This window comes from Hyperolius riggenbachi, chromosome 2 (assembly GCF_040937935.1).
Source record: "Hyperolius riggenbachi isolate aHypRig1 chromosome 2, aHypRig1.pri, whole genome shotgun sequence".
Taxonomy (NCBI): Eukaryota; Metazoa; Chordata; class Amphibia; order Anura; family Hyperoliidae; genus Hyperolius; species Hyperolius riggenbachi.
Window position 1 is genome coordinate 252,911,658 of NC_090647.1, and position 25,087 is coordinate 252,936,744.

A 25,087-nucleotide genomic window follows, 5' to 3' on the forward strand; every position below is an offset into this window, starting at 1 on the left:
GGATTAACATGTCATTTTCAAACTATTTCTTTTTTGCTGTCTTTTAACCACTTGCACATGCACTCATAACTCGCGTCGGCGAAGTGGTAGCTGCAGGACCAGCGACGCACGTCTGCGTCGCCGGCTGCAGGCTAAATAATCAGGAAACATTCCTGTCAATTCATGGCGGGGGACTCCGTGAATAGCCTGCGGGCTGCCGATCGCGGCTCGCAGGCTAAATGTAAACACAAGCGGAAATAATCCGCTTTGTTTACATTTTTACAACGCTGCTAACAGTAGCAGCGTTGTACTAGATCAGCGATCCCCGGGCCAATCAGCGGCCGGGGATCGCTGTCACATGACAGGCAGGAGCCTGTTAGAGGCTGCGCAGGACAGATCCGTTCCTGTGCAGCCTCCAATCTCCGGGGCAGGGAGGGAGGAGAGGGAGAGGGGGAATCCTGCGGTGGAGGGGGCTTTGAGGTGCCCCCCCGCCAGCCACACGCAGGCAGGAGCGATCCAACCCCCCCAGCACATCATCCCCCTTAGTGGGGAAAAAAGGGGGGCGATCTGGTCGCTCTGCCTGGTGTTTGATCTGTGCTGGGGGCTGTAGAGCCCACCCAGCACAGATCTTAGAAATCAGTGCTGGTCCTTAAGGGGGGGTAAAGGCTGAGTCCTGAAGTGGTTAAAGGGTATCAGCAGCAAAACTTCTGAGTAGTGTGGAGACCTTCGGCTTAGCTGAGACAACCGATAATGATCGCCTTAGCCAATAATCTGGCATGTGTACATGGCCCCCGACTGCCTACTGCACAAGCGATCCGCCAGGCGGATCTAATCACCTAACGGACAGCCAACTGCTTTGAAGAACCCCCACCACATGACATTACGCACGCGCTGCTCTGTCATCCCCCCCCCCCCTGCATAGCAACAGAAAACATTCAGTTACACAGCTAAAACGCATATGTATAGGCGGGCTAGCCATGTCCCTCAAGGTGATCTGGTCCCGATCCTCGACGGGTGAACTAAAACAAGAGGTTTAGACAAAAATCTGAGAAAGCCTTCAACTAAGAGGAGGCCCAGATATCTTGACTGACAGATCCAAAGATAACAGAGTCACCTTGAGAAACAAAGGAGACTGCTTTGGAGTTCTTCCATTTTATTTGATTAGAACAAGTTAAAACAAGCAAATGAATACAGTATTATTATTATTAATAATATTTTGGATTTACATAGCACCATCGTCCATAGCGCTACGCAATAGAGTATAAACACACAGACACAAGGCAAGAATGGGTTACAGATAAATGACAACTGAACAGGTCAGTGATGCATCATACATGAAGGTTGTTTTATAAGTGACTGGAAAAAGATAAAACAAGCAAATGAAGTAGTCGTCATTTTGCAGGCCTTATTCTGTGTCTTCTCATTATGGTGGCCTCACTGGCCTTTAGTATAGTTCATTGGGGTAAGAAGACCTTAAATTCATGTGCAAATTGATAAGGATTAAGGCTTGTGTTTATAAAGTGAATTCTAGGCCATTTATAGTTAGCTGTAATCACTTTGCAGGTTGACAATAATCAGTTGTCATAAATGGGTAACAGAGAATTTTGTTTCCATGGGAATGTTCTAACTTTTTGTCTATTATCGTGTGAAGAACCATCCTGAAATGCAGTAGACTATAAATCTTGGAAGCATGATATATTTTAATCAGGGTGAAAATATTCCCTATATAGCAAGTGCCTGTACTATTAAATATGACTATGTAAATAACCAGTTTTTGGTCACTGCCTAAGACTAGTAAGTCATATATACACTGCGGCAGGCAGGGACGCCTGGCATCACTGCGGTTCTACTGCTCCAGGACAGAGAAGATGGAGACCCTCATTATAGATGGGCAGCTATGGCGGAGCTCCTGTAGTACCCACACCATTTGCACACCTCCCTTAGGGGAACGTTCATTTTATATATCTGTTACATTTGAAACCCTGTTCCCCTAAAAAAAAGTTAAATGTACAGCTTTCTCCTGAGTGGGTGTTTTTATACTCACGTAATTAATTTTTGAATATTTTCAGTCCAATACATTTTAGACCAGCTATTAGTCAGAATAAAGGTACCCTCTAACGATCCAATTTTACTGAACAATTGACCTTTCGATCTGATAATTGCAATTAGAAGTAAATGATCAGAAATGATAGATCAGGCCCAATAGTGGAATAAAAATTATAACCAATCTGACCATTTCAGATAGTCAATACAAAAATTTACTATCTGATGGATTATCCAATTGTTTATCAGTTGGTAGCATTAATAGTATCCAATCTAATCCGATTGGAAGGTAAAATTGGATAATTAGTGAGCCCCTTTAGAATGTGAATACAATCCACTTACCCTCCCCATAGTGGAGATGGCTTGACCAGTGGTGTAATCCACATTAGGATTGTTTTTATATTATATTGTTATGTAGGGTATGTACATTGGATTCATTCTGCAAGTGTTGAGATAACACACAAGTTCATATAATAACTGCATGAAGCTTTCATTATTTGTTAGCCAACAGGAACACCAAATATTCATTGTGAGTAGTTTAAGAAAATCTTTGGCTGATTATTCATTGGATTAGGACTGGAATTGGGATACCACATAAGCTGGACTCCCTTCTCTGGCCCTTTATGTTCTAATTTAACGGAAAAATGTTGACCTTGAATATCCAACCAAAAAGGAATCACACGCAGCGCCTGAGTATGTATGAGAATACAGAAGAAGTGGAAAGTATTAGTCACTACCACTCATAGCAGTGTGCGAGGAATTAATATGATTGCTTTAGTTGCTTTAGGCACTGAATGAGTGTTGAGAATAATTAGTGCAAAATTGAAGTTACAATAAACACTTACTGTATTATTTACACTGTTGTAAATTATGGCATTACTGGCAATGATCGAGAAATTAGAATAAAAACACGGCAGTTAGCAATTGCTTGATGGCATTATATACAGTAAGTGACCAGAGCCCCAAGAGGACATCGTTGGTTGGAAGCACTGAGGATCTGAGCAGCAGTATTAGGAAGTGTAGAGCTACAAGTGCACTTAAAGAGAAACTCCGACCAAGAATTGAACTTTATCTCAATCAGTAGCTGATACCCCCTTTTACATGAGAAATCTATTCCTTTCACAAACAGACCATCAGGGGGCGCTGTATGGCTGATATTGTGGTGAAACCCCTCCCACAAAGAAATTAGTACGTACTCTTGGCAGTTTCCTGTCTGTGAACCTTGCTGCATTGTGGGAAATAGCTGTTTACAGCTGCTTCCAACTGCCAAAAAAGCATGCAGCAGCTACATCGCCTGCCCACAGTAAAAATGTCACCATGTAATAAATGTCAGAATGCAAATCAGGGATTTAAAGGATTTTACAATGGGCAAACACTGACTAAATCATTTATACATAGTTATTGTAAAAATGAAGCACTTTTTTTATTACATTATTTTCACTGGAGTTCCTCTTTAAGGGAGAATATTGTGCTTTGCTTCGCTTTAGGAGGGTTTTTCTAAAATCTATACCCATTCCGACTCCAGGATGTCACTTACAATGTGTATTTTTAAAAATAAACGCAAGGTGAAATGGACGCGAATATTGCCATCGATAGAATATCGGTAACTTTACGGATATTCTACTATTGATAACAGGGGAAATTAGAATATCGACAGTGTTAGCGAAATTCTACTATAGGCTACCTCAACCTATTCTCAAACTAACCATCCCTGCAGCTATCCCTACCATTATGGTGTGGATAAAATAGCCGCCATGATGCTATATATACTGTATGGTTTTTAATAACCAGTTCTCAATAATTCTAGTGCATTATGACCCTTTTGTTACAAATTGTTTCTAAAACATTGATCTAAATGTTCTCTCAAAAAAGTTGTATATCTTTTAATTTTTACTTCACAATGTTCAAATATACAGACATTCGTGTCTGCCAGATACAGTATATTTCATATAATCTTTGTTTTCTTCATGTTAAAACGGTGTTAAGATAGTGGTTTTATAAAGGATATTCTACGGTATTTCCTTGCCCCTATTTTACTGGCCAATAAATGAAGATAACGGCTATATTTGGTGCCCTTTTTTAACATGCGAAATTTTTACATGTACACCTTGTGGCGACAAGAAATCATGTTTTACCAGATTAAAAGGTCACATAGCACCACACTGGATCTCCACAGTGGAAGAGGGCACCTCTGGATTTCTACAATATTTTAGGTGCTTGATCACACACAACGCACAAAACTCACCAGATAGGTTGGCTGGGTACTATATATTTACGTATAGTCTGAAACGAGTAACTGGATTACAGCCGTTCATGGTAGACAAGAAAGGGTAGAAGCAGCTGAAATTCTACTTAGTCCACATTCTCATGGTGGCCACTGGGTGTAACATTCCCTTGGTTCTCTTTAGTTAGATATGTTGCTGGTCTGTTTATCTAAAGCCCAATCTACACGATACGATTCTTTGTACGTTTTGATTACGATTATATTTACGATTCGACTAAATCCGACATGTCCGATACGGATTTGATTCTATTCAATTCGATTTGCCATTGCAAAACAATGACAAATCGAATTGAATAAAATCCCGATCGGACATGTCGGATTTAATCGGATCGTAAATAGAATCGTAATCGAATCGTACAAGGAATCGTATCGTGTAGATGGGGCGTAAGAGTTGGAGCTGTTGACCAGACACAAATGCACTTTGAAGTGACGCAAAAAGGATGAAGTTGTATTGCATGCTTAAAATATAAACATTCATGCTGCATAGTAGCTAGAAGTTATTTTCATACCATCAGCAATATTTATTGGGTATACCCATTCTTATGTTGATATGATTCTTGTGTTTCTTCAAGATTTTAGTAAAAGCAATGCTAAGGAAGCGCTCGTTTGGAAACCCTTTTGAATGTGCACGAAGAGAAGAGAGATCTATGTCTGCCCCAGGAAACCTATTAATGTAAGTTAAAGATAGTGTGGCTTATTATATGTAGTTTTCATGATATGAAAATTCCCTAAACCATTACTTAGAGGAAGATCTGCTGTTGGTACTGAGCTCAAGCAGTGAGGATTAAACTCCCTTTCCTGAGGAAAAAACATGCAGAAATGTCAGTTGTTAACTATGATTCATTCTTATAAGACCTTTGTCCCAGTACGTTGTCCTTGCATGCCCTCATTCTACAATTATCAGTGGTAGCTGCTGTAAATGTTCACCCACCACTGGGCATACCAGACATTTAATAAAGCTGCCCTTCCATATTGCAGCCTATTACTCAACAAATGGTTAAAAACAAAACAAAAGCAAATTATATGAAAACTAAATGTTTAATTATACCTCCCTAAAGCAAAGGTTTTTGCAAGCACGAAGCTTCACATGAGCCATAAAGCATCACTTCCAAACCATGAAGGAATATACAAATCATTCCTTTATGACTCTTCCACACACATTTTTAGAACGGCTTGCTTATGGCGCAAATAGCCTAATAATTGAGGGTCATATAAGCATAGTCACCCTCAGAGCTGGTCCACACTAGGTCCGGAAACGTATCCGTGGCTGCGTTTTTCAAACCTGATGAAAAACGGAGTCCCGGATACTAATGTTTAAAATAGCAGCCAGCCTCACCCAAGTAAAAAACGGATCCGTCTGCGTTTGCGGGGATCCGTTTTCAAAACCGTTTTCAAAACCTGAACGGAAGGTCCGGACCTGCTGCATTTTCACGCAACGGATCAGGACCACGGATACACGCAGGGGTAGTGAAAGCAATGAGAAAACGCATCTCCAGCTCCACAGGCAAAAAACGGATGTGAAAACGGATAGCCTGAGCTTTATGATTGGCCCAAAAAATCCTCCCACTCCTTCCTAATGATTAAACCAACTTGAGGAAAAAAGATCCGGGCACCAGCTTGCCAATTCAGCAGTCACCTTTTATTGCATCCCCAGCATCCCCATCCCTAGGCAATTTCTCACTTGTGGTATGGGGATGCAATAAAAGGTGACTGCTGAATTGGCAAGCTGGTGCCCGGATCTTTTTTCCTCAAGTTGGTTTACTTATTGTTGTTTATCTGGAGGCACAGCAATTCTGCACCTATAGACCCCCTGGGCCAGCTGTCATCTAGTGCCGATCGATCTTTCTTGTTGATATATCCTTCCTAATGATAGAGACGTTTTCTGTCAGGGAAAAACCTGAACGGAAACTGATACAAAACTGATGCAAAACTGATGCACTTTCATCAGTTTGCAGTACGGTGGGTACTTCCCTGATCCGGACTGCAGTGTTCGTCCTGCAACCGGGTCTAGTGTGGACCCAGCCTTAGTCCTGAAGTGATGCATCATGGGGGTTACTAATTGCTCATATGAAGCTGAATGCTACATATACATTCTGTTTAAGGAACGCAAAGTTGGACTAAGCATAGCCTTTTCAGTAGGGGTCTTCTAGTTTCCGTTCAGCCCTATACAAATATCCCAATTGTACTCCATAACATCCGTTATCAAAATCAAAAGCAGTGTTTATTCATTAACAAGTCTTTAGGAGATCTGTTATTATTTACTATAATGTTGGACTCTGTGCAGCAATCCAAAGACAAATACAGATAGATAAATACCACTGTATCAATAGCTTTAGCCTTAAGCGTGTAATTATCTTAGCAAGTGCTTTAAAAATGCTTTTAGGTCATGTAATCCAGTGCTGCTGTCTTTTTTAAAGAGGAGCTGTTAGGTATAAGGTCTCAGAGAAAATAAACACATATATCAGTAGCTAAAGATTGGCTGTACTTACATTACATATGCATTTCACTGTCCACGTTTGGATTTCACAGAATTTGTATATAGTATATGCAGAGATAGATGCTCCTGACAGCTCATGGCAGGCTCCATGTTTTTCTGTCAAATGTGTCGTCATGTCCTGCCTGCTTCCTGATCACAGATAAGCTCGTACTGAATAACACAGTGTGCAGTGAATATTAATGAGCCATGTGGCTAGGAACAATAGCTGACTCCTGCAGAGTACTCTGCCCAGAGATTTATCAGTGCTACGCGCTGGACTGATTACAAGCTTCTGTAACGTCTCATTAGCAGCCGAGGGGAGGGCCCCAGAATGCTTTGCAGTTTAGTATGCGGCTTGCGTCCTTATGGGTCTATAACAGACTTGCTGATAAGCACACATCAAAGGTAACTGAGATTTTTATCTTCACTAATGGCTTTTGGGCTTCCTTCTAAACTGTTTAACACAGGAGAATAGAGGTTTAAATTAGCTTCTGCAGCCTGACAGTTACTCTTTAAGCACAAAAGATTTAGCTCTGCGGTAACACTCATTGAGAACAGAGCTTATTCCTTATATTGAGAGGATGCAGTGGAACTTTAGCGCACTAGCTGTCATTTCTCAGCTCACATATTAAATTCTCCACACAGGAAGTACGATAAGGGGCACATTGCCATGGCTACTTATGTATTCTCATGAATAATAATTAAAATACAGATATGTGATATATGGTTTTAGTCTGATTATGTTTGAGTTAAATAATAATAATTTCCCAATTGTAGGGATGTGCTGATGACCTAGAATTATTATTATTATTATTGACTTATAAAGTGCCAACATATTCCGTGGCGCTGTACAAAGTAAGAAACAAACATGGGGTACATAATAATACAGACAATGTTGTACACTAATATACAAGATACATACAGTGGTGTGAAAAACTATTTGCCCCCTTCCTGATTTCTTATTCTTTTGCATGTTTGTCACACTTAAATGTTTCTGCTCATCAAAAACTGTTAACTATTATTCAGAGATAACATAATTGAACACAAAATGCAGTTTTAAATGATGGTTTTTATTATTTAGTGAGAAAAATAACTCAAAACCTACATGGCCCTTTGTGAAAAAGAAATTGCCCCAGAACCTAATAACTGGTTGGGCCACCCTTGGCAGCAATAACTGCAATCAAGCGTTTGCGATAACTTGCAACGAGTCTTTTACAGCGCTCTGGAAGAATTTTGGCCCACTCATCTTTGCAGAATTGTTGTAATTTATTTGAGGGTTTTCTAGCATGAACCCCTTTTTAAGGTAATGCCACAACATCTCAATAGGATTCAGGTCAGGACTTTGACTAAGCCACTCCAAAGTCTTTATTTTGTTTTTCTTCAGCCATTCAGAGGTGGATTGGCTGGTGTGTTTGGGTCATTGTCCTGCTGCAGCACCCAAGATCGCTTCAGCTTGAGTTGACGAACAGATGGCCGGACATTCTCCTTCAGGATTTTTTGGTAGACAGTAGAATTCATGGTTCCATCTATCACAGCAAGCCTTCCAAGTCCTGAAGCAGCAAAACAACCCCAGACCATCACACTACCACCACCATATTTTACTGTTGGTATGATGTTCTTTTGCTGAAATGCTGTGTTACTTCTACGCCAGATGTAACTGGACACGCACCTTCCAAAAAGTTCAACTTTTGTCTCATCGGTCCGCAAGGTATTTTCCCAAAAGTCTTGGCAATCATTGAGATGTTTTTTAGCAAAATTGAGACGAGCCTTAATGTTCTTTTTGCTTAAAAGTGGTTTGCGCCTTGGATATCTGCCATGCAGGCCGTTTTTGCCCAGTCTCTTTCTTATGGTGGAGTCGTGAACACTGACCTTAATTGAGGCAAGTAAGGCCTGCAGTTCTTTAGATGTTGTCCTGGGGTCTTTTGTGGCCTCTTGGATGAGTTTTCTCTGCGCTCTTGGGTTAATTTTGGTCGGCCGGCCACTCCTGGGAAGGTTTCAGGTCACTGTTCCATGTTTTTGCCATTTCTGGGTAATGGCTCTAACTGTGGTTCGCTGGAGTCCCAAAGCTTTAGAAATGGCTTTATAACCTTTACCAGACTGATAGATCTCAATTACAGTACTTTTGTTCTCATTTGTTCCTGAATTTCTTTGGATCTTGGCATGATGTCTAGCTTTTGAGGTGCTTTTGGTCTATTTCTCTGTGTCAGATAGCTCCTATTTAAGTGATTTCTTGATTGAAACAGGTGTGGCAGTAATCAGGCCTGGGGGTGACTACAGAATTTGAACTCAGGTGTGATAAACCACAGTTAAGTTATTTTTTAACAAGGGGTGCAATCACTTTTTTTACACAGGGCCATGTAGATTTTGAGGTTTTTTTTCTCACTAAATAATAAAAACCATCATTTAAAACTGAATTTTGTGTTCAATTATGTTATCTTTGACTAATAGTTAACGTTTTTTGATGAGCAGGAACATTTAAGTGTGACAAACATGCAAAAGAATAAGAAATCAGGAAGGGGGCAAATAGTTTTTCACACCACTGTAATTAGTGACAAAATACAAAAAATGATACAGCATACAGAATAGAAAATACAGAATCTGTAATGACAGTGATAAAAGTAACACGATGAATAAAATGTATAATGATTTCCAAGACACAAAAGGGGGAGAGAGCCCTGCCCTTGCGAGCTTACAATCTAAATCTAGAATGTAGATAAATGGACCTGGACAAAGCTTTTTAAAGGTGTATTAACTGAAAAAGTAATTTTTTTCTGTAAAGTATAATAAAATGGACAATAACAAAAAAAAATCTTTATTCAGTCTAATATATCCGCATGTACAAGTGTCCAGGTAATGGATAGACGTTTTGGAATAGTTGAGAAAAAAAATACCAAATTTTGAGACTTGAGGGTCTTCTTTGTCAAGGCATAATAATAAAAATATGAGTACATCTCATCTGGGAGCTGGACAGTTCGGGGCAGGGCGAGCCGAATGACGGCTAAATACTATTCCCCCTCTGAGTTGTCGCAACTTGGAGGGAGAAGTAATTCAGGGTCTGGCAACTGCCCCAGAGTCCCGAATTACCGCTACAAGGGGCACACAGCATAGCATTGCTGCTATGATGGCACCCAGCTGCAGCGGTCAACACCACGCGCCAAAATGTACTCCTTCGTAAAATATTGGTATTTTTTTCTCATCCAATAAAACACTTTTAGGGCCCTTTTCCACCAGCGCTGGCTGAATCGAAAAGTCGCAAACCGCTAGCGATTTTACAATCGCTACGGTTTGCTTTTTAACATAGGAATCGCGGTAGGTCATTTCCACTACCGCGATTCGTTTTTTTCAGGAACGCGAACGCGCGGCGGAGCGATATTTGCCGCGATTTTGCTAAGCAGTGCATAGCATAGCAAAATCGCGGCCGCAAACGTCGGGGAATCGCCGGTAATTGCGATTCAGCAATCGCTAGCGTTCAGTGTGAACGCTAGCGACTGCTAGTGGAAAAGGGCCCTAAAGGCATGATTTCATACTATAGTGCATTTCAACACTTCTACAAAAGAATTCAGCACATTTGACTTGTTTTTTGTTTGTTTTGTTTCTTCTTTAAATGTAAAGGTTAGCAAGACAATTAGAAGTTTGCATTTCTATTCTTCTCTCCTCCTTCTTATAAATTCCTATGAAGGCAAATCTATATTTTGCATAATTTAACTACATATAGGTCAAACTACTGAAATATAGCTGATCATCGTTCAGAGAAGAAACTTGTTAGTGATTTTTATCGATGTATAATGCAAGACTACTGCCTAATGGAGAGAAGAGCTGCATTAAGATTTCTTTAAATAACCAACTATATAATATTTCAAGCTTCCTTGAGAACTTGTCATTTGTTTTCAATTTTAAATGCTTGCTTTTCTTTTTACATTTTTTTTTTTATTCTTATATTTTCAACAGTTGGAGCAAGTATGAAATGTATCTGGAGGGCAGCCATTCATACTAAGCTTAACAGTGTTGACATGTACCTTCACTTACCATCTGTTAATGTAGTGGGAAGGTGACAGCACCGCCACCCAAACGCTCCACAATCTGCTACTTGTAGAAGGCGCCAGCCAATGTTTTCTTGAACCTTTTGTCCTGCGAAGGCATTATTTGTTGGAAACTCGCATATCCTAAGAATTGGCCACAGTATAATCATATGCTAGCCAGTCTTTTCCAGGGATAAATTGTTTTGCAGTTGGCTTCCACCTACTGTAATTAGTCTACAGACATGTACTGCAGTCACTGACTTGACAGAATATATTAATTCCCAAACACCAGTGGCGTAGGCGGTTTGCTCATTAAATGTCAATTCATTTTTCATTAGTGCTTAAGAGTCAAGATAAGATTCTCGGCTGGAAGGAGTTAATAATGATGTCCAGTGTACCATAATCTACTGTCTAAAATACATTTTAAATAAACAATGTCAGGAACATTTTCCTCTATCTCTTGTGAGGGTGACATATTCTCATTGGACCCAGGGGCACAAGAAATGTTTACCTCTTCAGTTCCCAATGCCCTTACTTACTTATACTTAGCATTGTATTTTTGCATAGTTCCAAAACATGGAGCTGTAATTCCTAGTTTTTGCACAGCCACATCAGAAAAGGATTTTTTTTCATTTTGTTGTGTTTATTATACTTAGATTGTTTAAAAAAAAAAAAAGCTTCCGGTTTTATTCCTATTGACATTGTTTGTTCAGATTGGAGATAACGTTGGGGGGCAGATTTCAGGTAGGCACCCCCCCCCCCCCACACACACACACACATTGTGCAGCTGGTTGCTAGTTAACACGCAACATCCTGCCATCTGTGACTGGTTAACCAGCTGAGCGGTCTGGACGAGCTCAGCTCGTCCAACACCGCCAGCGGCTGCCGCTCAGGCCCTGCTGGGCCGATTTTAATGAAATAAAAAGCAGCACACGCAGCCGGCACTTTGCCAGCCGCGTGTGCTGCCTGATCGCCGCCGCTCTGCGGCGATTCGCCGCGAGCAGCGGCGAAAGAGGGTCCCCCCAGCCGCCTGAGCCCAGCGTAGCCGGAACTAAAAGGTCCGGCCAGCGCTAAGGGCTGGATCGGAGGCGGCTGACGTCAGGACGTCGGCTGACGTCGATGACGTCACTCCGCTCGTCGCTATGGCGACGATATAAGCAAAACAAGGAAGGCCGCTCATTGCGGCCTTCCTTGTTTATTCTGGGCGCCGGAGGCGATCGGAAGATCGCCTCCGGAGCGCCCTCTAGTGGGCTTTCATGCAGCCAACTTTCAGTTGGCTGCATGAAATAGTTTTTTTTTTATTTAAAAAAAACCCTCCCGCAGCCACCCTGGCGATTTAATCAGAACGCCAGGGTGGTTAATACTGATTTTTCTTTACTGGCTACACAGCATATTTTGCTGATTATGACAACATTATCTGCATACTGCACTGAAAACCACCTAATGTTTAACTTTTTTTTAAATTACCATAAGCTGTACTGAAGGACATTGATGCCTACTTTATTCTACGGTCTTAGTTATTTGATTAACACCAGGAGTAGAATTCATATGAGAGGAAGGGTTATGGAACACTATCTTGTGAGACCCTGTAGAGGTGTACAATTTTGTAAAACTATAATTGCTGTGTATTTGGCCAAATGTAATTTTAATTAAAATGACATTTGGTAAAATCCAACCTTTCTAAAAATAACTTCTTTTGATTACTTTAAACTATATTTCAAGGGGAACTGAAGTAAGAAGCATACGGAGGCTGCCATATTTATTTCCTTTTAATTAATACCAGTTGCCTGGCAGCCCTGCTGGTCTATTTCTTCTCTGCAGTAGTATCTGAATAACACCAGAAACAAGCATGCAGCTAGTCTTGTCAGGTCTGACTTTAAAGTCTGAAACACCTGATCTGCTGCATGCTTGTTCAGGGGCTATAACTAATAGTATTAGAGGCAGAGGATCAGCAGGGCTGCCAGGCAACTGGTATTGATTAAAAGGAAATAAATATGGCAGCCTCCGTATACCTCTTCCGTTCCCTTTTCAATATTTTAAAAGAGCCACACAATGGGCCCGAACATATTCACTTTTTCTCTTAAGTTTTCTCCTAGATCATTTTTCACCATTCGTTTAAAAAAAATGCAGCACTCTGCAATAGAAAAAAAATACCAAAAAGTATGTGAATGGTACTGACAAAATTATTCAGAGTATTTTCTTGCTTGCTGGTTGCTTTAAAAAGCATTTTATTGATAAGATGTATAATATCACCTAGGAGAAAACCTAGAAGAAAAAGTTAATTGGATTGGGACCCAATAGTTTTCCCTAAAGTTTTCAGGTTAGAATTAGAGGGAGTACGGTAGGTTATTTTTAACCACTTGATGACCGCAGTGTTAAACCCCCCTAAAGACCAGGCTCTTTTTGGCTGAACTGGGCTGTGCAGGCTTTTCAACCTCCTGCACAGCCCAGCTAATAAGTATGGTGATCGGACTCGCCTCCTATTTTTGGCCCTAAGGAGGGGTCCGATCGCTCCTGTCACACTTTTTTTTCTTAGTCTGTATTAGGCTCTCTCTCTCTCCCTCCCTCCCTCCTTCCTTCCTTACCTTCCCTCTATGCATTACACTGAACAGGACGGCAATCCTTCCTGTTCCGCCTCTCATAGGCATCAGCCAATCAGAGGCCGGGGATCGCTGATCTCGTACAGCACTGCTGGAGACCGCACCGCTGTACGCTTGTTAACAAAGGGGATTTCTTTCCCCTTTCGTTTACAAGCGGCCTGCTAGCCACGATTGGCGGCTAGCAAGCTAATCATGGAACTCCGTTCTATGAAGTGGCAGGGAACGATCGCGCATGCACGTGGCCGTTCCCTGGGAAACTGCAGTCCCAGGACTTGATGCCAATTGGCGTTAGGCGGTCCTGGGGCTGCCGCTGCAGTCATGCCCATTGACGTGAGGCAGTCTTAAAGTAGTTAAGTTCTATCTAGAGCCAATCAGAGGCCGGAGATCGCCGATCTCATACAGCGCTGCGGCCCCCGGCAGCACTGTACGCATGTAAACAAAGAGGAATTATTTCCCCTTTTCGTTTACAAGCAGCCTGCTGGCCACGATTGGCGCCTAGCAGGCTATTCACAGAACTCCGCTCTGTGAATGGGCAGGGAATAATCGCGCATGCGTGTGGGCATTCCCTGGGAAACTGCAGCCCCAGGACTTGACGCCAATTGGTGTTAGGCGGTCCTGGGCCTGCCACCGCGGTCACACCCATTGGCGTGAGACGGTCTTTAAGTAGTTAAACTGGGTCCAAGTTCAAATGTGGGGTCATCACTAATGGCCTCCTCACATATTAGTCTATTTTTACCCTACATTTTTTTCTCCCTCTCCTATTACCCTCCAATGTATTTAGCCTCACCCCCTCATCGATCTACTGCCCCGGCTCCTCCGATTCCATGATCGCAAGTGTTTCTTGGAGCACCTCTCACAGGCATTAGGCTGCATTTGCAAATTTTGAGATTTTAGGATTATGGTAGGTGATTTTGATGCAGAAAACCACTTCTCAGAATTTTTTTTTACAGTGGGTGAGGTACTAGGTAGTACTGTACTTAGTATTTACAATGCTGTTGGTGAAATATGGTCAAAGTTATTTATTTTTTATTTTTTTTTAGCTCTGATCCGCTTTAAGTCCAGACAAAGCAAAGCGTCTTGGTTAAGGGTTGGTTAGACTGGGAAATGTTTTAACTTTGTGCACATTTTGAAGCTGTAACTAGCATGAGATCATCCCAAAATTAAGTACAGAGGGCATGGGGAAATGTTAGACACTTTACTATAATTTATCAAACTTTACCTATTTGGGTAAACAGTATAAGGACTTGATTCACAAAGCAGTGCAAACTGTTTAGCACGGGTGTGCTAAACCGTTAGCACGTGAAGTGCATTTCGCGGACTTTTGCGCACGCAATTTGCCGCGATTCGCGCGATCGCAGACTTTTGCGCATGCAATTTGCTGCGATTCGCGCGATCGCAGACTTTTGCGCGTGCAATTTGCGAATTGCACGCGCAAAAGTCCGCGAAATGCACTTCACGTGCTGACTGTTTAGCAAACCCGTGCTTAACAGTTTGCACGGCTTTGTGAGTCAAGCCCTATGGCTTCTCCTTTTAAACGTATTTCCAGAAATTCTAGAGTAGTCCTCCTGTATTTGTGTAATAATGTAGGGAACATGGAGGACATTGTCCAAATAAAAACACCTGCTCTCCCAAACAAAGCCAACGGTGTGCTGCAAAGTATCAATTGTAATCACAATGTTTTAAGATCTTTGTTTTAGTTGCTCATTCAGCTTTTTTTTCCCTAGCACTTTGTTATTGTTACATTTGTGGCCTTTGGTGCTTTGGACTCCTGCATATACATGTAGCTACATAACCCTCAGATTGTACTATGCAAATGAAGAGATTTTATCTGTTTTAGCATAGAGTGTACATGCATATCTTAATTTCCTTTTCTGTAAGGGCCTAGAAGGTGCTTGGCAATACTTTGTTTCCATGGCAACATAGTTAGATTGTCATCTGTAGTGTAGCAGTTATGAAAATTTGCTTTTGTCAAACTTGCACAATGCTGTTCTAATGTACGCAGGAAAGATATGATTGGAACTGTTTTACACTATTTCTAATAATTACAATTCTTGGAGTTGTGCTGAATTCAAGTATTTATTGTCCCCTTAGTATACACATATGCATATATTTTACTCATCTCCATCTGTTAACACACTGCTTACCCAGTGACCTAGACTTTCGTTCCATGAGCTGTTGTTAAAATATCTGTTTCTAGTTTTTCAGAAATTTCATTGATTTATTTTTACATCATTGTGTCATTTTGAAACAGGTGCCAGATTAAATCATCTAAAAAATTGCTTCCATACTTAAGGTAATTTCTGTGTTCTGCCCCAATTTTGATTACACAACATGTGTTGAATGTGTCGTCAGCCCTCACTTTTGTGCTGTGTTTAGACTTAAGCCCACTTCCCAGATTAACCAAACTTAACCCTTATTCCTTGTGAAGACCCTAAATGTGGCTTTGTTACCAATGCTGAGAAATGTTTGCTTGATGTGCTTGATTTGTTTTGGCAGGGCTAATGGTAAAACAACACCTATAACTATATTTCCTAATATTAACCAGCATTGTGCAACTTAACACATTTTCTGTCCTAGTTTAGCTTTGGCTTTATTACCTTTCTCCTAAGGCCAACCAACCTGCTGCTAGCATCCTGCATCCCTTCTGTTATGTTCAGCTTCATCAAATCAGTTTTCTCCACAGTGGATCTGCACTCAAGCATCCTTCCCGTGTTTCCTTTTTTGCCTAATGATCACTATGTACTCCGTATATGCTACATTCTATAACAGACTTATATCGTATCTTGCTATAATTTGTGTTGTGTGTCACAGGGATCTGCTTCATGAAGCAGCAGTCACATGTGTTTATTTATGGCTGAGCTTTGTACCATTATCTAATCTTGATGGGATTGGGATGTTTCAGGCTGTCTGCTGAGATAACAGGTGCTCTGCTATTCCTCACACACACACACACACACACACACACACACACACACACACACACACACACACACACACACACACACACACACACACACACACACACACACACACACACACACACACTACATACATATTATTTTTCTTTTTTTTACGCAAACAGTAGCTAATGTTAAATATCTAAATATCTTTGTTTTTATGTTTTTCCTTTACAAATGTTTAATATTGGCTTTTACTTGGTTTGCAAAGCCCCATAGTTTTAAGGAATAGGCAGTAGATTATTGTCTCTTTGGCATGGACTCTACTTGCTGTTAAAAAAATAACCACTTTGGGATTAAACACCATTTGATGTCCTTAAAAAAATCTCATACCGATATTGTACTATCAAAAGTATAATTCCACTAAAAGTGAAGTGGTTAATAAAAATCTATTTTAGTAACAATATAACCTATAAAATGAAGTCAGTTGACCCCCTGAGAACTTGTGTTGTCTACACAAGCATACAGAATTGCATAGGTCTCTTTTTGGGGTTATGTCAAAATGTTCAAGACAGGACTATTTAAAATGTACAATTAACAGTATAGTAGATGACCAAAATATCTTAATTCCACCAAATTTATTTAAGATTAAAAAAATGTTTAGAAACACATTATTCCATTATACTGCACAGCATTTACATATTTTATACAGAACAAAAACTTAGGTACACAGATGTGGTAATAAATATACATAAAGTCATTTGCCCATATGCAATTAACTTTTTCTCCTGAGTCTACTCCAAGGTCATAGTTTGACATCTTGTCAGTATAATGCCACCAGCAAGCAAGAAAATACTTGAAATAATTTTGATAGTACTTTTTCATATACTTTTTGATATTTTTTCAGTTGCAAAGTGTAGAAAAAGCATTCTAAAAAGAGGATAAAGAAGTATCTCCTAGGATAAAACACGGGAGAAAAAGTTAATTGCATATGGGCTTTATTGATTAATGTAAGTGAAGTTGGAAAGGCAGTGAAGATACAAAAACAGCATTTATACCATACAGTGGGTTGCAAAAGTATTCGGCCCCCTTGAAGTTTTCCACATTTTGTCACATTACTGCCACAAACATGCATCAATTTTATTGGAATTCCACGTGAAAGACCAATACAAAGTGGTGTACATGTGAGAAGTGGATCGAAAATCGTACATGATTCCAAACATTTTTTTACAAATAAATAACTGCAAAGTGGGGTGTGCGTAATTATTCAGCCCCCTGAGTCAATACTTTGTAGAACCACTTTTTGCTGCAATTACAGCTGCCAGTCTTTTAGGGTATGTCTCTACCAGCTTTGCACATCTACAGACTGAAATCCTTGCCCATTCTTCTTTGCAAAACAGCTCCAGCTCAGTCAGATTAGATGGACAGCGTTTGTGAACAGCAGTTTTCAGATCTTGCCACAGATTCTCGATTGGATTTAGATCTGGACTTTGACTGGGCCATTCTAACACATAGATATGTTTTGTTTTAAACCATTCCATTGTTGCCCTGGCTTTATGTTTAGGGTCATTGACCTCAATTCACTAAGCTTATCTCTTGTCTTTAATAACTCTTCTAGAGTGGTCACCATGGCGATAAGGCATGTATTATTCAGGAAACAGTTTACCTCAGGCAAACCTAAAGTTAACTCTTCTGTCTTGAAGTTAACTCTTTAATCCTTAAAATAACTCCAGAGTTAAAGACAGGCTGTTCATTAACTGCATGTGTAAATAACTACAGAGGAGGTAAATTAACTACAGAGGAGGTAAATTAACTACAGAAGAGGAATGAAGAGATAAGATAACTCTTTCAATGTGTGTAGATAAGTTTTCTCTTGCCTTATTATCTCCAGCATGATCTTAGTGAATTGAGGCCATTGTCCTGCTGGAAGGTGAACCTCCGCCCCAGTCTCAAGTCTTTTGCAGTCTCCAAGAGGTTTTCTTCCAAGTTTGCCCTGTATTTGGCTCCATCCATCTTCCCATCAACTCTGACCAGCTTCCCTGTCCCTGCTGAAGAGATGCACCCCCCGAGTATGATACTGCCACCACCATATTTGACAGTGGGGATGGTGTGTTCAGAGTGATGTGCAGTGTTAGTTTTCCGCCACACATATCGTTTTGCATTTTGGCCAAAAAGTTCCATTTTGGTCTCATCTGACCAGAGCACCTTCTTCCACATGGTTGCTGTGTCCCCCACATGGCTTGTGGCAAACTGCAAACGGGACTTCTTATGCTTTCTGTTAACAATGCCTTTCTTCTTGCCACTCTTCCATAAAGGCCAACTTTGTACAGTGCATGAATAATAGTTGTCCTATGGACAGAGTCTCCCACCTGAGCTGTAGATCTCTGCAGCTCGTCCAGAGGTTTCTAAAATTATTGTGAGATCTGACAAGATTAGCTGCGTGTTTGATTCTGGTGTTATTCAGACACTACTGCAGCCAAATAGACCAGCAGGGCTTCCAGGCAATGGATATTGTTTGAAGGAAATAAATATAGCGACCTCCATATTCTTCTCCCTTAGGGTGTCCTTTAAATACGGGAAAACAGTTGCACTCCAGTCATAGGGAACTGGCCTACTTGAAAGTAAGCCTTCTCTAGCTAAATATTAGATAACATTCTTATTACTTCCAGAGCTTTAAGTTTATATATACTGAAGATAGTAAATGCCATGCAAAAAAAAATGCATTCGCTGAACATGTCATAATGGAAAGGGTTGTGTTGTGTTTTACATTCTGTATTCTTTTGGCTCATCAGCAAATATGTCACTAGAAATTATCTTTAAATGTTGGTAACTGTGACTAAGGGGTTACTTTCCACTAGGGAAAAAGCCTGTTATATAGCTAGCTCAATTTCCAGTGTACTGAAGGAAGACACTTGCTTGGTGTTATAGAACAAGGAGAAAATGAAGCCTGAATGTGCTCTAAAATAACCGATAACATGCTGTGTGTATTTTTGTATTGAGTAGTAGTAGTAGTAGAAAAGTCTAGTACAGTATTTCTAAGTCCAACTGAAATCTTCTATGGACAGACATCCTTTTTAAAGTTTACCCAAGTAGCTCGGGTACAAAAAGAGATAGTGAGCTATTGCTGATGTCGGATTGTCGGCAATCTTATCGGGACAGCGCACCTCCTCTGGCATCAGCGAGGCCGCGCATGTACAGTAAGCCGGATCTACTTGTGCACAAGCGGCTCTGTGCTACTGGGCATGCATGGCTGCACTTGCTACAGAAGAGGAGTATGGCCTCAATATGCATGGGGTCTGCACTCAAGCTAGGGGGGTCTACAGAATGCCGAGGGAAGCCTCAATAGGATCCTGAGGCTTCCCTGACTGCAGCATTCGCTCAGGTTCTCTTTAAAGAGAAGCTGTCAGCCATACTATGCCAGATGATAAAAAAGACAAATATAAGTAGATAAATACTAGCTCTACTTACATAACATGTGTATTGCACGGTCCAAGTGTTTATTTCAGTGAACTTTATAAAATAAAAAAAAGGTAAATGGAGAGAATTCTGTTCGCTGGAAGGGGCCATCTTTACTCCCCCCACCAATAGCGAGCGTTGATTGTAAATGCAGGGAATCCCTAAGGAAATGGTAGCAGGGACGGGGGTCCCCATGGATGCAATGCGATGCGGTGGTGGCAGCCACTGCCCTCATGAATCGGAGGAGATGCCTGTCGGGCTGGAGTGTGGGGAGGGGGCAGACACGGACAGTCATGGGAGGCAGACAATGAGAGGAAAAGCAGTGAGAGTGACACAGGCTGCAGCCAATCAGGCTGAACTAGCTGTGTCTGTGCAGAAACTCATCTCCCCCGCCCCTGCCCCAGCCTGCACTGCAACTTCTCTTTTCTCTGATTACTGGCTGCGTACTAAGGAGCTCGGGACATGAGGATTCATCTCTGCAATAAAAAGTAAGATTGATTTTAAAGTAATGCATTGCCTTTTTAGCATTCCTTTTATATGATCAACAGATAGATATAGAGAATTGATTTTGTTTTTCATGACTAACAGTTACTCTTTAAAGAGAGACTGAAGCCTATTAAAATACTTATTTTTACCTGCTATTTATGTTAAGCAATGTTAGCAGTGCTGAAACCCCGCATTCCCATGGCAGAATCAGGGCTTTATACCCCCCAAATCCCCAGGGCAAAAACCAGGGAGTGCTTCCTGGTAGAGGCAGAGCTTTGCAATGTAGCTCTGCCTCTACTGGAGTCAATCTCCACAGATCGCCGCCTCTCCCCACCCCTCTCATTCTTCTTTCACTGAGAGGGGTGGGGAGAGGTGGATATCAGCAGAGATTAACTCCAGCAGAGGCAGAGCAGCACAAAGCTCTGTGTCCCAGGGCAGCAAAATCCACTACCTGGAAAGTCGTGACATTTTGCCCCAGGATTTTGGTGGTATAAAGTCCTAGTTCTGCCATGGGAATACGGAGTGTCAACACTGCTAACATTGCTTAACATAAATGGCAGGTAAAAATAAGTATTTTAACCACTTGAGGACCACAGTGGTAAACCCCCCTAAAGACCAGGCCAATTTTTACTAAAATGGCCACTGCAGCTTTAAGGCCAAGCTGCAGGGCTGCACAGCACAGCACAGCACACAAGTTTTTCCCCCCACTAACAGAGCTCTCTGTTGGTGGGGTTTGATCGCCCCCAAGTTGTTGTTGTTTGTTTTTTTTAATATTTATTTATTTTTGTATTATTTTTGACTATTTTTTTTTAAACAAAGCCCTCCCGTCCCCCAGCCTGCCAATCCTGGTGATCAGCTGTCATAGGCTTCTGCCTATGACAGCCGATCGCTCTCTTCTGCCCCAGGGGGACAGCCGTGTCACACGGCTGTCCCCAGATCGCAGCGCTGTACTAGACGGAAGTTTTGCTGTCTAACAGTCTCCCCCACTCGGAGACTGAAGGCGGGGTGGCGCTCCACCCCCCGAGCAGCCTGCGCGCGATCTCCTGCAAACTGCAGCCCCAGGACTTCACGCCAATTGGCGTTAGGCGGTACTGGGGCTGCCGCCGAGGCCACGCCCATTGGTGTGGGCTGGTCGTATAGTAGTTAATAGGCTTCAGACTCTCTTTAAGACCTGCAGACTTCTCACTGAAGAAGATAGGTCAAATATTCCTATCCCAAACCTACTAGATTGATAACTTAAAGCAAACCTGTACTGAACAGGGAACAAAAAGTTATATACTTACCTAGGTAGAGGGAAGCTTTTGGATAGTCCAGAGGCTCCCTGTGTCCTCTTCAACACCACCACCACTGGCCAGGACCATTTGACAATTTGCGGCAGTGATCCCCTTCATGAACGAGCAGCTTTGGTTTACTGCTCAGACACAGGATGTCCACACTCATACATGATGGTGAGTGTGGCCACAATGACATCTGCCAACGGCGTGGTTAAGGAGGACGTGAGAATCCCCTGGACTTTCTCTATCTCCACTAACAGTTTGGCTGCATCCACCTGCAGTTTGTCATAGGGAATAAGGCACTTGGCTATAGTATAGTTGAGTGCCGGGCAATAGGTTTGAGTGGTGGGAGTTTGACTACATCAGGTGCCGCCGCTTAGGCCCCTTTTACACTTCATCAGTTGCCCTCAGTTAGAACTGAAAGAAAACTCATTTTCAAAGTAATGCCCATGTTTTCCTATGGCACAGTTCCCACTATATGCGTTTTATCTGAAATCTTTTTCACAATGTACTGCTATGGTAAAAACGCACACTAAAGCATTAAGTGTAAAAGGGCCCATTAAGGTCATAGCAATGGACATGTGGCTATATTATAGAAAAGCATTTGTTTGTGATTTCTTCATTGACAAAATTATTCAACCCCTTAAAGACTACCAATCTTAAGAACAGAGGTTCATTCAAGTGTTTTTGATCAGGGATTGAAAACACCTGTGGATGTTAACGAGCCGCAATCAAGCATAATAAGCACCAATTAGGCGGATTTAAAATGACTGTGATACTCAGCTCCTTCTGGACATTTACTGGTGTGTTTACAAACATGGTGAAGTCAAGAGAATGGTCTAGGAAGACGAGAGAAGAGGTGATTTCTCTTCACAGGAAGGGCAATGGCTATAAGAAGATTGCAAAGATGTTAAAGGACTTACGAGCTGAAATAAAAAAAAAAGTTAATTACCTTAGTGCACTATTAAGCCCAATCTACACGATACGATTCTTTGTACGATTCGATTACGATTCTATTTACAATCCGATTAAATCCAACATGTCCGATCGGGATTCGATTCAATTCGATTTGAATCGAATCCTGATCGTAAATAGAATCGTAATCGAATCGTACAAAGAATCGTATCGTGTAGATTGGGCTTTAGAGCTCTGTGTGGACGATCTGTGCCTCCCTTGTAGTTTCCAGACCCTCTGTTATCTTAATCCTCTTATCATTACAGGCCCGGGGTCGCCTTATCTCTGTACACTACAATCGCTGCTTTAAAATCCCTCTGCCTGCTTAGCTCAAAGAGACTTTGCTGCGTAGGATCGCAGCCCATCGTCACTCCGTACACTGAGTCATAAATCATGTGGGCGTCACCACATGACCACCCACATGACTGATTTCACTTCAAGTCAGCCTTCTCTTTGAGCTAAGCAGGCAGAGGGATTTTAAAGCGGGGATTGTAGAGCCCAGAGATAAGGCGACCCTGGGCTGGGTCGGGGCCTGTAATGATAAGAGGATTAAGATAACAGAGGGTCTGGAAACTACAAGGGAGGCACAAATCGTCTACACAGAGCTCTAACAGTGCACTAAGGTAATTAACTTTTTTTTTAATTTCAGCTCGTAAGTCCTTTAAACATACCAAGAGACACCATAGGAAGCAAATTAAAGGCAAAGGGCACTGTTGAAACGCTACCTGGTCATGCTGACTTTGACTTCTGTGCGCTACCTGAAACGCAAAGTGGAGAAAAGTCCCCGTGTGACTGCTGAGGAACTGAAAAAAAGATTTGTCAGATGCGGGTACTGAAGTTTCAGCTCAGACAATTAGGCGCACACTGCGTAATGAAGGCCTCCATTCCAGAACTCCCAGGTGGGAGTACCATGAATTCACTTCAGTATCAGGAGATATTGGATGAAAATGTGATGCAGTCCGTCACAAACCTGAGGCTTGGGAGACGTTGGACCTTTCAAAAGGACAATGATCCCAAGCATACCTCCAAGTCCACTAGAGCATGGTTGCAGATTAAAGGCTGGAACATTTAGGAGTGGCCATCGCAGTGGGACTTAAAGTGAACCTTAAGTCAAAAAAAAAAAAATTAGTTTTACTCACCTGGGGCTTCTACCAGCCCCCTAGCAGCAGTCCTGTGCCCTCGCAGTCACTCACTAATCCTCTGGTCCCCCGCTGCCAGCTAGTTTCGTTTTTGCCGACAGGCCCGTCAGGACTGGCCACGCGTAGCTTTTTCCGCATCCCCGACTGTAAGTAGCGCTATTGTGGGTCGCAACGCGTACAAAAATACGTGTTGCCGCATATCTATGCGTGCGTAATGCGGCAACGCGTATTTTTGTACGCGTTGCGGCCCGTAATAGTGCTAATTACAGTCGGGAATGCGGAAAAAGCTACGTGTGGCCAGTCCTGAGGCACTTGTAAGTCAGACAAATATAACAACATTTATAATGAAATAACCACACGTCTTTTCTGTGCTCACATCATTATCAGGGCCATTATCAGGGCCACCACCCCACAGTGTAGCCTGGCGGCGATTGGCCAGGCTGCGCAAGGGGTATGCGGGGGGGAGCTGTTTCCGCGGCGGGTAGTGGCGCATCGGCGGCGGCGATCAGAGCAAACGCAGCTAGCAAAGTACTAGCTACGTGTTTGAAAAAAAAAATTATGTAAATCGGCCCAGCAGGGCCTGAGAGGCACCCTCCGGCGGCTTACCCCGTGTCACACACGGGGTTACCGCCAAGGAGGTTAAAGAAAGCAGTTGCAGCGCGCAAGCCTAAGAATGTGACTGAACTGGAGGCTTTTGCCAATGAAGATACCCGTAGATCGCTGCAAGACACTTGTGTCAAGCCATACTTCATGTTTAAAAGCTGTTATAACTGGAAACTGATGTTGTACTAAGTACTAAGAATGAATGTCACTTGGAGGTTGAATAAAACTGATAATGATGTGAGCACAGAAAAGACGTGTGGTTATTTCATTATAAATGTTATGTTATATCTGTCTGACTTACAAGTGCCTCTTTGATTCAATTGTAAAAAAGATGACTGAAATAATCAAAATCAATGTCAAACTGGCCAAAACACTCAACATCAGTGGGGGTTGAATAATTTTGAACACAACTGTATGTATGTATGTATGTATGTATGTGTGTGTGTGTGTGTGTGTGTGTGTGTGTGTGTGTGTGCATATATATATATATATATATATATATATATATATATATATATATATATATATATATATATATATATATATATATATATATATATATATATATATATATATATTATGTGTGTGTGTTTTACATACCCCTTGGTCATGTATTTTAGGTATTTAATGACATGTACTGTGCATGGCCTTTAACCACATAGATTGGCGGCTGCAGAGTGGCTCTGTTGTTCCTCCACGCAGCCATATGGCATCATCCCGTAAGGAGTGAGATTAGATGGGAGCTTGCGCTAGCGAGTGCTATCATCTGCAAACACAGCAGGGAACAGCGATCATCTGCCAGCCCGTGTTCGGCGCTGGCAGACTGTTCTTTGTCTGTAATGACGAAACAAAAATATTCTATAGTGCTGCGATCTTG

The 25,087-nt window shown here is 41.7% G+C and overlaps 1 protein-coding gene across 6 annotated transcripts in view; it reads left to right on the plus strand.

Annotated features, from left to right (window-relative positions):
- Positions 1–25,087, plus strand: part of CAMKK1 (calcium/calmodulin dependent protein kinase kinase 1) — a 350,786-nt gene that overhangs the window by 299,608 nt on the left and 26,091 nt on the right. For 4 of the 6 annotated variants that reach the window (XM_068268513.1, XM_068268512.1, XM_068268511.1 and 1 more), the window contains 2 exons: positions 4,879–4,979; positions 15,653–15,694. In XM_068268513.1, the coding sequence (XP_068124614.1) occupies positions 4,879–4,979; positions 15,653–15,694 (143 nt within the window). The remainder of the gene's footprint in view (positions 1–4,878; positions 4,980–15,652; positions 15,695–25,087) is intronic. The other 2 variants (XR_011026205.1, XM_068268515.1) reach the window with 1 other exon arrangement.